We start from the raw sequence: 14,172 nt of genomic DNA, 5'->3' as shown, positions 1-14,172 counted from the left end.
TTCTTGTAGGCTTGTAACTCCCTACCCGTTTACCTGAAGGTGTCATCATACATCTCGGTGATATTATCTATCAAGTTCACCAGCGCATGGATGTACCTATAATTTAAAGTTCCTCTGGCAGTACAGGTGATATCTAATGTGAGAAGGAACTGAATCCCGGTGGATTCATGGATCAAATCAGAGGCGAGTGCTCTGCCCTATCTACGAGGTGTCTCTTGACGATGTGTTCATAATGGGTATGAGTATAAGGATGCTGAGCGTTGCAGTGAACGTCTTTCATTTAGTCGTGGGTTATGGTCATGACCTCTGGTAGTACTCTCCCAATATAACACAACCCCTCAGAGCTCGGAGTAAGCCACTTGTACGCTTTCCTCCCACATATGAAATAGGCATCATCTGGGAGAACATAGGGGACAAAATGTAACAACATCATTCACAAATCTTCCTTATAAAGAAACCAATCCCTAGTTCTCTCATTTGCTCAGTACAAGTATCGGGCTGGACGATGTGGGCACAATACCCCTGCAACACTTTTCCAACCAACATGGTTTTGATCCCACGTGTATACTTATACCGAAAATACTTCCCACTAGTGGCTATCTTGCGTACAAGTTCAGAGTCAATAGGAATCCTATCAGCTCTGTGTGATAAGGTCATTGTCTGGTTATTCCACGTCACTTCCCAATTTCCTGGTTTTCGGAAATTGGAAATATTAAAACACAACAGTGACCTATCTATGTGGTACTGGTGGAGCTTCAAACTAGGGGCCTAGATATATTTAATTTCTTGTCCACAGGTCTCCCACCCCGTAATTCGAGTACCTCATCTATCGTTAAAGGGTATGGCACTAATCCTGACTTACTCTGTCATTGAGGTACCTGTGAGCACACCCAGCATTCTGTCTGGTTTAAGACCTTACCCCCCAATGAGTGGTAATCACTCAACAGATGTTGGCCCATGTTGGTATTAATGTTGGACTGACATCTTTGAATGCACCCATCTTCGACTATATTCTCGCAATGCTTACATATGCAATATTCCTCAGACAATAACTCTTCACATTGCCTCCGAGCCCCGTGACTACCAGATCGCTTACTGATACCAGCCTTTACTAGAGTGATGTGCTGCTTCTGAGATCCTACAAATCTGTACTCGCCATCAAAACCCATTCCAGATCCTTGCTCGATGTCTCTGGGACCCTCACAAAAACATATTGTCCTGATCAAAAACAGAGTTACCAGAAAAACCCGAAACGCATTCTCTTGAGGTAGATCCATTTCATTAAGGAGCAAAGAGAGAGAAAAAATAAGAAAGGAAACAAAATAAAAGAAAAATGCAGTGGGGGTGAGGTGAAAAACAGAAAAATGGTACGACAACCGTCTTTTATTTTGTTGTTCTCCGTTCTCAGGTGCCGTCTCAACAGTCCTGCCTCTCAGCTTTTCCAGAACAAATTCTCTAGTGATACGAGGTTCTCTTCACCTTGCTCTTTGTCACAAGTTTTCTCCGGGTCAGCGACCTTCTTGAAGTGGGACGAGTGGACCCAAGTCTCTCTCTCTGCAACTTTTAGTGCTGTCGTGCTGGTCAACAAAACTTGATACGGTCCTTCCGACCTGTCTATGAGGCAACCTGAGCGTAAAATTTTTTGAATCATCACATAATCCCCAGGCTCAATGTCATGACAATTACTGTTCGGTAGGTCAGGAATCACCAGATTTAGATTTCTTTGTTGATTTCTCAGCTGCTGGCTCATCCTAACTAAGTATTGCACAGTTATTTCGTTATTGCATTTAAAATCATCCTGGGGGTCTATCATTACATGGGGTTGTCGATCAAAATTTTTTTCGAAGGGTGATAAGTTAAGCGGTGACCTGGGAGTGGTTCTGATGCTGTACAACACTAGTGGCAATGCTTCTGGCCACAACAATCCAGTCTCAGCCATCACTTTGCCCAATTTATTCTTAATAGTGCTGTTTATTCTCTCCACCTTTGCACTCGCCTGTTGCCGGTACGGAGTATGCAGCTTGCTATTAATACCCATCAGTTTGCACATGGCCTGAAAGACTTCACCTTTAAAATGGGTATCTCTATCACTTTCAATTATTCGAGGGATACCATATCTGCACACAAATTCCTGTATGATTTTCTTTGCAGTGAACACAGCAGTATTTGTGGCAGCGGGGAATGCTTCTATCCAGTTGGAAAAGACATTGGTACAAACTAACACATATTTAAAATTCCTACAGGGTGGTAACTGTACGAAGTCGATTTGTATTACCTGAAAGGGTCCGTCTGTAGGAGAGATATGGGATGGCTCTGTTGGTATTGCCTTACCAATATTCTTCCTCAAGCAAGTAAAACATGTCATTGCTTTCTTACCTGCATGAGAAGAGAACCCTGGTGCACTCCAGTAGGCTCTTACCAGCTTGCACATACCTTCTTTACATAGATGAGTCAGACCATTTGCCGACTTAGAAGATATGCTCTGGGGGTCACTGGCTTACCGTGTCCATCTGTCCAAAGTCCTGAGGACTCTTGACCATATCCCTTCGCCTTCTAGACTGCCTTTTCCTGTAGGGAACACGAATTTTGCATTTCAATTAACTGTTGCATGTTAACTGTTTCAAATGTCATCAGTGATGTGATGTTAGTTCGTATGGTTGTGCTTGCTGCTGATTTTGCAACTTTGTCTGCCCGGCTGTTACCAAGTGAGATTGGGTCTTGGTTGTGTGTGCTTTACACTTGATAACAGCCACTCTGTCCAGTTCCTGTATTGCTGTCAGAAGCCTTTTGATGTGGGACGCATGCGCTAGAGGTGTGCCAGCTGCCATCATGAAATTTCTGAGGTGCCACAGGGCCCCAAAATCATGCACCACTACAAAGGCATACCTAGAGTCCATGTATATATTAGCTGACTCACCTTTGGCCAACTCACATGCTCTGGTCAGTGCGACCAGCTCAGCGACTTGTGCTGAGTGTGGTGGGCCAAGGGGTTCAGCTTCTATGATACCTTCGTCATCTACAACTGCATATCCGGTGCACAGGTCTCCCGATTCCATCTGCCTGTGGATACTACCATCAGTGTAGAAGGTAAAGTCTACTCCTTCCAGTGGGTTGTCACTGATGTCAGGTCTCGCAGTGAAAGTTTGGTTCAGGTATTCCATACAATCATGCATATCAGTATCTGCACTAAATCCTCCACCATTGTTCTCATCCTCCACCCTTTGTGCATGACCAGGCACACTTGGCAAGTAAGTTGCAGGATTTAGTGAGCTGCATCTCTTAATGGTGATGTTTACAGGGGCCATCAGTGATAATTCCCACTTTGTAAACTGAGCAGATGAGACATGTCTGGTTTGGGTGGAGTTTAGCAAGGCTGTAATTACTCATACCACGTGCTAATACGCACCACTGCGTGAGCGGTTATACGCAAATTGCGGGCATGTGCACATATGGCAGAACAAATACACGCACGGAGGCCATCTGTGTGGTGTTTGTACTTGGTGCATGTGACAATAATATTTTCGACTTCGACTGGACTATTACATACCTCCCAATTTATGAAGGTGATGAGTCAGGACTTCTGTGTGCCGCAGGTGCGCCTGCGCCCAAAAAGGGAATGTGACCTGTGGGAAAGGGGGGTGGTCTCGGTGAAGTGCCACAATCTCAAGCCATGCCCCCATTTTCTGTCACTGTGAGGGCATGCCCAGTGCTCTGTGGGCTGATGGCATGCCCCCAGCCCCCCGTTTCCTGTGAAGAGACACTGTGCGCATACACACAGTGTCTATTCACTGCAACTCTGATAACATGGCAACTAGTGACAGGAGCCTCACAACTGCTTCCCCACACACACACACACACACACACACACACACACACACACACCATGGGACACTGCTACCTGTGGGTGGGACAGCGGGACAGAACCACAAAATGGGACTGTCCCGCGAAAATCAGGACAGTTGGGAGGCATGCTATTATTTGCTACTATTAAAGATTAAAGTTATTAACAACTGGTAATTTGATGTGTTTATTGTTCACTGACTTCAAATGGACGATATAGACATGATTAATAAGCATGGATTCTTTGGATGACACGCTCATTGTTCATGTGTTTATGTTTCAAATTACTTTGATGTATAATATTTACGCATTGATTGTATTAGCTTGTTTTTATTATTTTATGCTTCAATGAATATATATATATATATATATATATATATTATTATTATTTTATAAACAGGCATTGTGAACATTAATGTTTTTGCAGAATTTAATTAGACAATGCATCTGATAATAAAACAGTTAAAACAAATAAGATAATACAGTGTGAAGTATTTGAGACCTACTTTATTACTCAGCAATGCCAATGCTTGCTCATTGCCAAGGAATGCCTACGCACTCTCATTCACACTGGAAGAAAAGGAAATATCTCCAAGATAAAATGCGTCACTGCATTCACAACGGCCTCCAGTCAGTGATGATGAGTGAAGTAATGAAATGCAGCAAACTGTTACCAAAACTCCCTCCCAGGAGAAGAGAAAATCTATTCACAATCCAACCAAATCTGCATTTTTACAGGATTATCAGACACTAAGGGGGTTATTCCGAGTTGATCGCTCACTAGCTACTTTAAGCAGCCATACAAAAGCATAGTCGCTGCCCACGGGGGAGTGTATTTTCGCTTTGCAAGTGTACGAATTCCTGTGCAGCCGAGCAGTACAAAAACATTTTGGAGGTCATTCCGAGTTGTTCGCTCGCAAGGCGATTTTAGCAGTATTGCACATGCTAAGCCGCCACCTACTGGGAGTGAATCTTAGCTTCTTAAAATTGCAAACGATGTATTCGCAATATTGCGATTACAAACTTCTTAGCAGTTTCAGAGTAGCTTCAGACTTACTCGGCATCTGCGATCAGTTCAGTGCTTGTCGTTCCTGGGTTGACGTCACAAACACTCCCAGCGTTCGCCCAGACACTCCTCCGTTTCTCCAGCCACTCCCGCGTTTTTTCCGGAAACGGTAGCGTTTTTCCCACACGCCCATAAAACGGCCTGTTTCCGCCCAGTAACACCCATTTCCTGTCAATCACATTACGATCGCCGGAGCGAAGAAAACGCAGTGAGTAAAAATACTATCTTCATTGCAAAATTACTTGGCGCAGTCGCAGTGCGGACATTACGCATGCGCACTAAGCGGAAAATCACTGCGATGCGAAGAAATTTTCCGAGCGAACGACTCGGAATGACCTCCTTTGTGCAAAACAAGACCAGCCCTGTAGTTACTTATTCTGTGCGATGATTGCAGCGATGAAGGTCCCGGAACTGACGTCAGAAACCTGCCCTGCAAAAGCCTGGATACGCCTGCATTTTTCCAAACACTCCCAGAAAATGGTCAGTTGACACCCATAAACGCCCTCTTCCTGTCAATCTCCTTGCGATCGGCTGTGCGAATGGAATCTTCGCTAGATCCAGTGCACAGCAGCGATGCTCTTTGTGCCCATACGACGTGTGTGTGATTTGCGGTGCATATGCATGCACAGTTTTGCCATTTTTTTACCTGATCGCTGTGCTGCGAAAATCAGCAGCGTGCGATCAACTCGGAATGACCCCCTAAATTCTGCAATTTATGTACAAAAATGTTGAACCCTATAGTAATTCCACCTGATTATGGACCACATAAATGTAGATAGAAAAAACATCTGCAGTGGCCAGCATGATCAAAACGCACCTTTGAGACACTTTCCTGTTCATATAATAGTGCATTATCTGAATATGTATTCAGTGCTGTCAGAGGAAGTTTAATCGAAAAGTGTATTCAGAGCAAAACATATGCCAGTTAGTAAAGCACATTTTTTTTAACTGTACGTGCTTAAGACTTGAGCAAAAGTATCTATGGAGGATATACAGTTGTATATATTTCAGCTGCCTCACACTTTAGTACAAGCATGTTGACCCAACTGCAGGCTATGGACATTTTCCAGTTGTGTAATGATTATGAGTAGTATCAAAGGTCTATTTACTAAGCCTCAAATGGAGATAAATTGGATGGAGATAAAGCACCAGCCAATCACAGGCTGTGTTTGAAAAATGACAGATATGAGCTGATTGGCTGGTGCTTTACAGTGGTGCAAGTAGAAAAAATGTCCTATAGGTACTGTGTGCGTGCCTTGAAGGTGCGTGCGCCCCAAAAAAATGGGCGTGGTCAAATGCCACATGGGGCGTGGCCAATGAAAATGGGGGCTTGATACACATATGGGGGGGCCAGACACACATATGACTCCAATACTGCCGGATACATGTTGCCCCACAGTGCCAGATATACATTGCCCCACAGCACCAGATATACATTGCCCCACAGTGCCAGATATACATTGCCCCACAGCACCAGATATACATTGCCCCACAGTGCCAGATATACATTGCCCCCACAGTGCTAGATATACATTGCCCCCACAGTGCCAGATACACAAATGCCCCCACTGTGCCAGATACACAAATGCCCCCACTGTGCCAGATACACATTGCCCCACTGTGCCAGATACACAATGCCCCACTGTGCCAGATATACAATGCCCCACAGTGCCAGAAACACATTGCCCCACTGTGCCAGATATACATTGCCCCACTGTGCCAGATACACAATGCCCCACTGTGCCAGATATACATTGCCCCACAGTGCCAGATATACATTGCCCCACTGTGCCAGATATACAGTACATTGCCCTACTGTGCCACATAAACATTGCCCCCACTGTGCCAGATATACAGTACATTTGCCCACCCCCACCCCCCGGTCACCGCTGCCTCTGTTTCTGCTATGTGAGGGGAGGAGAGTGCAGCGCAGTGCCTCTCCTGCCCCTCACTGCTCCAGAAGTCCGGTGAGGACTCCAGCAGCAGGTATCTCAAATGAGGCGCCTGTTCATTAGCCAATCAGAGCTTGCGGACCGGCAGCCAATCAGGTGCAGCGGCTGCCGGTCCACGAGCTCTGATTGGCTAGCAAACTGGTGCCTTATTGAGATTCTCCCCGCTGCCACCGCTGGAGAGTGAGATGGTGAGACTGGGCATCACCGAGAATTGAGAGGCAGGAGAGGTGCTGCGCTGTGCTCTCTTCCCCTCACACAGAAGCCAGCGGGATGCAGTATGGTGGATGGCCCAGCGGTACGGCGTACCAGCTGGGAATTTCTTACCAGTACACCGTACCACCCCGTACCGCCATAATTGCAGCGTTGGTGCTTTATCTCTGTCCTCTTTATCTCCATCCAAGGCTTAGTAAGTAGACTCCCACGTGTGGGCAGACTACAAGATGCATATCATACTGGACAACTTGTTTAATTTCCCCTTTCAAGAGAAGCCCTGAAAGAAGATGTAGGTGGCAGCTGATTGGGGTGGAGCCAGACTATTTGCATCATTAGGCCCCACCCTTCACAGCAAAATGCAGGGAATAGTGAGCCTGAGAACAATGGACAGGGCCAAGATGAGATCATATTGGCCTCATCCACTACCCATATACCACCGTTATCATCATTCTAATCATCCTGCCCACTACAGTAGTAAGTGAGCCAGATATAGGAGATCCACGACTCTTCCGGGTGCCAGGGACAAATGTAGGCTTTACTGGGTGGGATGTGTGTGGGGGTTCCATGTATGTATGGGTGTGGTTCGTTTTATCGACAGTATCTAGGTCGACAATGTTTAGGTCGACCACTATAGGTCGACAGTCACTAGGCCGACATGGATGGAAGGTCGACAGGGTTTCTAGGTCGACATGTGCTAGGTCGACAGGTCTAAAGGTCGACATGAGGACTTTTTTTTTTGGTGTCGTTTTCTTCGTAGAGTGACCGGGATCCCAAATTAGTGCACCGCGTCCCCTCGCATGGCTCGCTTCGCTCGCCATGCTTCGGGCATGGTGCCTTCGCTTCGCTCGGCACACTTTACCGTTCCAATCGTAGTCCACGTGGAACGTTAAGTATGAAAAAATAAAAATAAAAAAAAAATTGTGAAAAACTCATGTCGACCTTTAGACCTGTCGACCTAGCACATGTCGACCTAGAAACCCTGTCGACCTTCCATCCATGTCGACCTAGTGACTGTCGACCTATAGTGGTCGACCTAAACATTGTCGACCTAGACACTGTCGATCTTCAGACGGATCCCGTATGTATATACAAACTGCAACAACCAACTCCACTCCGGTGGAAGTCAGTGATAAAGGAAGTCTGTTACCTATACTGTTAGTGTGCCTCGAGGACCAAGGTTGGGAATGCCTGATGTAGGGTGTTATGTAAATGAGTTTGCTCTCCTTGCAAGGATAGGCGAGTACTTCTCTGCAGCTGGGTTTCTGTGTGATGCCGAGAAGCAGATCTCTCTCTGTCTCCTAAGAGGTGATGTTCTCTCTCCGCACTATCCTCGTTTCTTCCTTTTAGTCACAGCGCTGTCATGACCAAGTGAAGATTTTCTCCTAGACATTGTGACATATCCACAAAAAGGAACCGGTTAAACAAATAATTTATAGCTCTTTGATCTACATTTATAGATGTTAGTCCAAAGAAGTACTAATTAACGATGCTTATATATAAATAAATATATCTGATCGGTTGCTATTGAGTACTCAGAACCCTCCCATGCATGTGTCCATAGCCCAGATTACTTCCCAAAAATTGTGAGCAGTTCCAGGAGAGTAGGTAAGTATGATGCATATAGCTCTATATTCAGGTATAAAATAAATACACATTTATTTCTGTGCATACAATGCAGGAACACATACAATTTCCATCCATCAGGCCACATTTTGTGGATACACAAAAAAAAACAAATATTGTGTTGGAGAGCAAGCTTAATTTAATTTAAAATCATAAAAGAGAGGTCATTTTAGGTACATTACATAACTCCATACTAGAGTGCACAACCATTTCCATATTCCAGAACTGAAAATGTAACTTGGTAAATGCTGATTCACTAAGGTAAACTATATAATCAGAGTGAACCGAATTTCGAGTGTATTTGTAATTACTTAAGAGGATGCTGATTTTATATATTTTAAAAAAAAGAAGAAAAAATATTACAGCGCACAGGAATTGAATAGTTTTACAATTTATTTAAAAACACACGTAAAAAAGCATATAAAAAAAGCAACCACCGGCCGGTTTTCACATCCACAATAGAAAGAATGATAAAGGCAATTAAATATAGCAAGCTATTAGTCTAGCAGCAGGTGTAACATATTTAGCAACAGTTTCTTTTAACTTGCTATTTTGTAGCCTGCTCATACATATGAGGGCAATCTGTCCCAAGTAGTATCAATTTGCTTGAAACAAGTTGGTTTTGAAACTACACTCATTGGGGTATATTTACTAAGCTCCCGATTTTGACCGAGATGCCGTTTTTTCTTCAAAGTGTCATCTCGGTTAATCTCGGTCATTTACTAAACACTAATCACGGCAGTGATGAGGGCATTCGTAATTTTTTGCTAGTTCAGGTAAAAAATTACGAATGAATACACCATCGGTCAAATTACGCCTGTTTAGATATGAATCTCGGTCATTTACTAAGAAGTGCAAAGCAAAAAAACACAAAACACTGCCGTGAAAAATTACAACTCGTAAAAAAGTCCTAAAAAAAAGCAGACCTGCTTTTTTTTTCCGTGATTTGAGATGCATGCAGGGATCCATGAGATCCGTGCATGTATATCAGTGGGAAGGGGTGGGAAAGTGCTTATTTTTGCCAAAAAAATTGCGTGGGGTCCCCCCTCCTAAGCATAACCAGCCTCGGGCTCTTTGAGCCGATCCTGGTTGCAGAAATATGGGGAAAAAAATGACAGGGGTTCCCCCATATTTAAGCAACCAGCATCGGGCTCTGCGCCTGGTCCTGGTCCCAAAAATACGGGGGACAAAAAGAGTAGGGGTCCCCCGTATTTTTAAAACCAGCACCGGGCTCCACTAGCTGGACAGATAATGCCACAGCCGGGGGTCACTTTTATACAGCACCCTGCGGCCGTGGCATCAAAAATCCAACTAGTCACCCCTGGCCGGGGTACCCTGGGGGAGTGGGAACCCCTTCAATCAAGGGGTCCCCCCCCCCCCAGCCACCCAAGGGCCAGGGGTGAAGCCCGAGGCTGTCCCCCCCCATCCAATGGGCTGCGGATGGGAGGGCTGATAGCCTTTGTTGTAAAATAAAAGATATTGTTTTTAGTAGCAGTACTACAAGTCCCAGCAAGCCTCCCCCGCATGCTGGTACTTGGAGAACCACAAGTACCAGCATGCGGCGGAAAAACGGGCCCGCTGGTACCTGTAGTACTACCACTAAAAAAATACCCAAAAAAACACAAGACACACACACCGTGAAAGTATAATTTTATTACATACATACACACATACATACATACTTACCTTATGTTCTCACGCAGGTCGGTCCTCTTCTCCAGTAGAATCCAAGGGCTACCTGTTGAAGAAATTCTACTCACCAGATCCATGGGTCCAGGCTCCTCGGCAAATCCAGGGTTAATCCACGTACTTGAATAAAAAAAAAAAACGGTGTCCCGACCACGAACTGAAAGGGGACCCATGTTTGCACATGGGTCACCTTCCCACGAATGCCAGAAACCCACTTTGACTTCTGTCTAAGTGGGTTTCTTCAGCCAATCAGGGAGTGCCACGTTGTAGCACTCTCCTGATCAGCTGTGTGCTGCTGTCCTCACTGACAGGCGGCACACGGCAGTGTTACAATGTAGCGCCTATGCGCTCCATTGTAACCAATGCTGGGAACTTTCTGCTCAGCGGTGACGTCACTTTAGGTCAACCGCAGGGCAGAAAGTTCCCATCATTGGTTACAATGTAGCGCATAGGCGCTACATTGTAACACTGCCGCGTGCTGCCTGTCAGTGAGGACAGCAGCACACAGCTGATCAGGAGAGTGCTACAACGTGGCACTCCCTGATTGGCTGAAGAAACCCACTTAGACAGAAGTCAAAGTGGGTTTCTGGCATTCGTGGGAAGGTGACCCATGTGCAAACATGGGTCCCCTTTCAGTTCGTGGTCGGGACACCGTTTTTATTTATTTATTCAAGTACGTGGATTAACCCTGGATTTGCCGAGGAGCCTGGACCCATGGATCTGGTGAGTAGAATTTCTTCAACAGGTAGCCCTTGGATTCTACTGGAGAAGAGGACCGACCTGCGTGAGAACATAAGGTAAGTATGTATGTATGTGTGTATGTATGTATGTAATAAAATTATACTTTCACGGTGTGTGTGTCTTGTGTTTTTTTGGGTATTTTTTTAGTGGTAGTACTACAGGTACCAGCGGGCCCGTTTTTCCGCCGCATGCTGGTACTTGTGGTTCTCCAAGTACCAGCATGCGGGGGAGGCTTGCTGGGACTTGTAGTACTGCTACTAAAAACAATATCTTTTCATTATCACAAATGGCTATCAGCCTCCCCATCCGCAGCCCATTGGATGGGGGGGGGACAGCCTCGGGCTTCACCCCTGGCCCTTGGGTGGCTGGGGGGGGGACCCCTTGATTGAAGGGGTCCCCACTCCCCCAGGGTACCCCGGCCAGGGGTGACTAGTTGGATTTTTGATGCCACGGCCGCAGGGCGCTGTATAAAAGTGACCCCCGGCTGTGGCATTATCTGTCCAGCTAGTGGAGCCCGGTGCTGGTTTTAAAAATACGGGGGACCCCTACTCTTTTTGTCCCCCGTATTTTTGGAACCAGGACCAGGCGCAGAGCCCGATGCTGGTTGCTTAAATATGGGGGAACCCCTGTCAATTTTTTCCCCATATTTCTGCAACCAGGATCGGCTCAAAGAGCCCGAGGCTGGTTATGCTTAGGAGGGGGGACCCCACGCATTTTTTTTGGGGATTTTACATTGTTTAATTAAAAAAAAAAAAAAATAAGAACCCCAGCACGGATCACACAGATCCGGCCGAGATTGATTGTAAAAAAAAACGGCAGTGTTTTGCTAATCACTGCCGTAAAAATAGGTAAAAAAAAACGAATGACATCGACATCGGAAGCAAAGAAAAATACGAATACGACAGCTTAGTAAATCCATCGTAATCAATTCAAAAAGTTGCAGTTTTACACTGTCGATGTCATTCGTGATTGAACTTTGACCTATTTTCGGAAATTACGAATCTTAGTAAATATACCCCATTGTGCGTATAAAACAAAACTGGTAGAGTCAATGTCGTGATCAAAAGTAGTTTCTATTAAGTTTGGTGTCCTGCAGAAAGTCCAATACTGCAATTCAGTACCATTGTTAATTCTAATATATTTTTCTTTCTTGCTTTGTTCCAGTTACAACAACAGCTTACCAAGGCAAAGAGTGTTACGACTGACCAAGATGGTTCTAGTACTGGTGGGAGTGTTCATCATCAGTGCCGCACCCTACCATGTGATACAGATAGTGAACCTTCAGATTGCTAAACCCACTTTCATTTTTTATGTCAGTTATTATTGTTCCATTTGCCTCAGCTATGCCAGCAGTAGCATCAATCCTTTCCTGTATGTACTGCTCAGTGGAAACTTCCGGAAAAGACTTTCTGAATGTACAAAAACCAAAATGAAAATATCAGAACGTGAGCTGAACAATTTTGATAACACTTTGAAATCCAGCTTTTAATTATTTTTTTCTTGTGTAGGTATAATTTGCATTTAATGTTTAACATGTTGGGTGAATATCGATGAGTACAACATGTCTGCAATCCGGCACTTTATTGTATTCTTAATATATATATATATATATATATATATATATATATATATATATTGTTAAAATAGAATCAAGAAAACATATTCAAATGTGGAAAAACCTTGTAAAACATTATAAGTATACAGCCTCCCCAAGTTAACATAATTTGCCCCAGCTAAATTAATAAAATGAATGTATTTTTTGGTAAATTAAATGTACTAGACATTCAACTTACTGTACATTCCTTCTGTAAAAGTGTTACATGTAGTATAGTATACAGAAAATAAAAACAATGCAATTTGTATGCCACATGCGCTATGTACAGTAGCTACCAGCCTCCACCAAGCACAACACCGTAACACCTCCCAAATCACATGTGAATCAGGAGGAATGTTCTGTTTGTGGTGCAGTCTGCCCAATCTGGGACTGACCCAATGAGAAGTGGAACAGTTGGGAAGCATGCTGTGTTGAAACGTGTAAAATCTGTAGTGCTTGTATGAAAAGACAGCATGGTAACATGGCAACAGGATCACTCCCTGAGAGATGTCTAGCACTTTTGATGCCACCCATAGTCTCTTCCCACTATTAGAAAGACATCTACATTACTGTGTGCACCTGCCACATACCACTGAGCTGGGAATATCTCCCAGCCTCCATGCCAGTCAGGACAAAAGTCCTGGATGGAGAGACAGTTCCCACAAATTGGAAAGTTTGGAGTCACTCTATTTGCAAATATTAAACCCATGTTGTATGACCAGTGGTCAGACTGGAGCATAAAGGGCCCACCAGGGGTATGCAGTGGTAGTGGCCCATGATTAGAGGTGTGGCCAGCCTCCAAAGGGGGTGTGGCCACCCACCACAGAAATTTGGCTAACCATTATAAAGTAACTGGTCTGGACTCCTTGATAATTTATATAGTAATTAATGCTAGTGCATACATGATAATGTGCCAGATTGATAATGTGCCAGATTAATGACAGCAATGTACTGTAGAGAATACATCATAATCCTGTGCAATATAAGGTAACATATGTATAATATATAATTCAAGTGCACAGTCTAGAACCTGATCCCTAGAGGAGGAGGAGGGCCCCCAGGCAGTGGGGCCTACCGGTGGTTTCCCCTGTACCCCTGTGGGCCAGTCCAAGCCTGTGTATGACATCTGAGCAATAAAACTCCTACACATTAGCACCAGACAAAATCAGTCCTAAAAGATAATACAGCGTAGGAGAACACACATAGATTGAACTCGATGGACAAATTGTCTTTTTTCAACCTCAGAAACTATGTTACTATGTTACACTGTACATTGTATGCTTGTAACCAGGACATTCTTATTTTGTTCTCTGTCCGTGTAATGGTCTGGAGACTGAATTGGAGTCCAGTGGCAGGATGGAAGGAGGGAAATTAGAGTACAACACAATAAAAGGTGATGAATGTCAGCAAAAGAAACACAAAGAAACAAATTAGGCAAAGGGTTCAGGCAGAGG

General features: G+C 44.5%; 1 protein-coding gene across 1 annotated transcript in view; it reads left to right on the top strand.

Moving 5' to 3' along the window:
• Positions 1-12,696, top strand: part of MCHR2 (melanin concentrating hormone receptor 2) — a 516,813-nt gene extending 504,117 nt beyond the window's left edge. Inside the window, exon 6 of the mRNA XM_063919680.1 lies at positions 12,289-12,696. Coding sequence (XP_063775750.1) covers positions 12,289-12,613 — 325 coding nt within the window. The 3' untranslated portion in view covers positions 12,614-12,696. The remainder of the gene's footprint in view (positions 1-12,288) is intronic.
• Positions 12,697-14,172: the final 1,476 nt, after the last annotated feature.

Source organism: Pseudophryne corroboree, chromosome 4 (assembly GCF_028390025.1).
Source record: "Pseudophryne corroboree isolate aPseCor3 chromosome 4, aPseCor3.hap2, whole genome shotgun sequence".
NCBI lineage: Eukaryota > Metazoa > Chordata > Amphibia > Anura > Myobatrachidae > Pseudophryne > Pseudophryne corroboree.
Note: the sequence above shows the minus strand (reverse complement) of the source record. Positions and strands in the feature narration are given on the sequence as shown.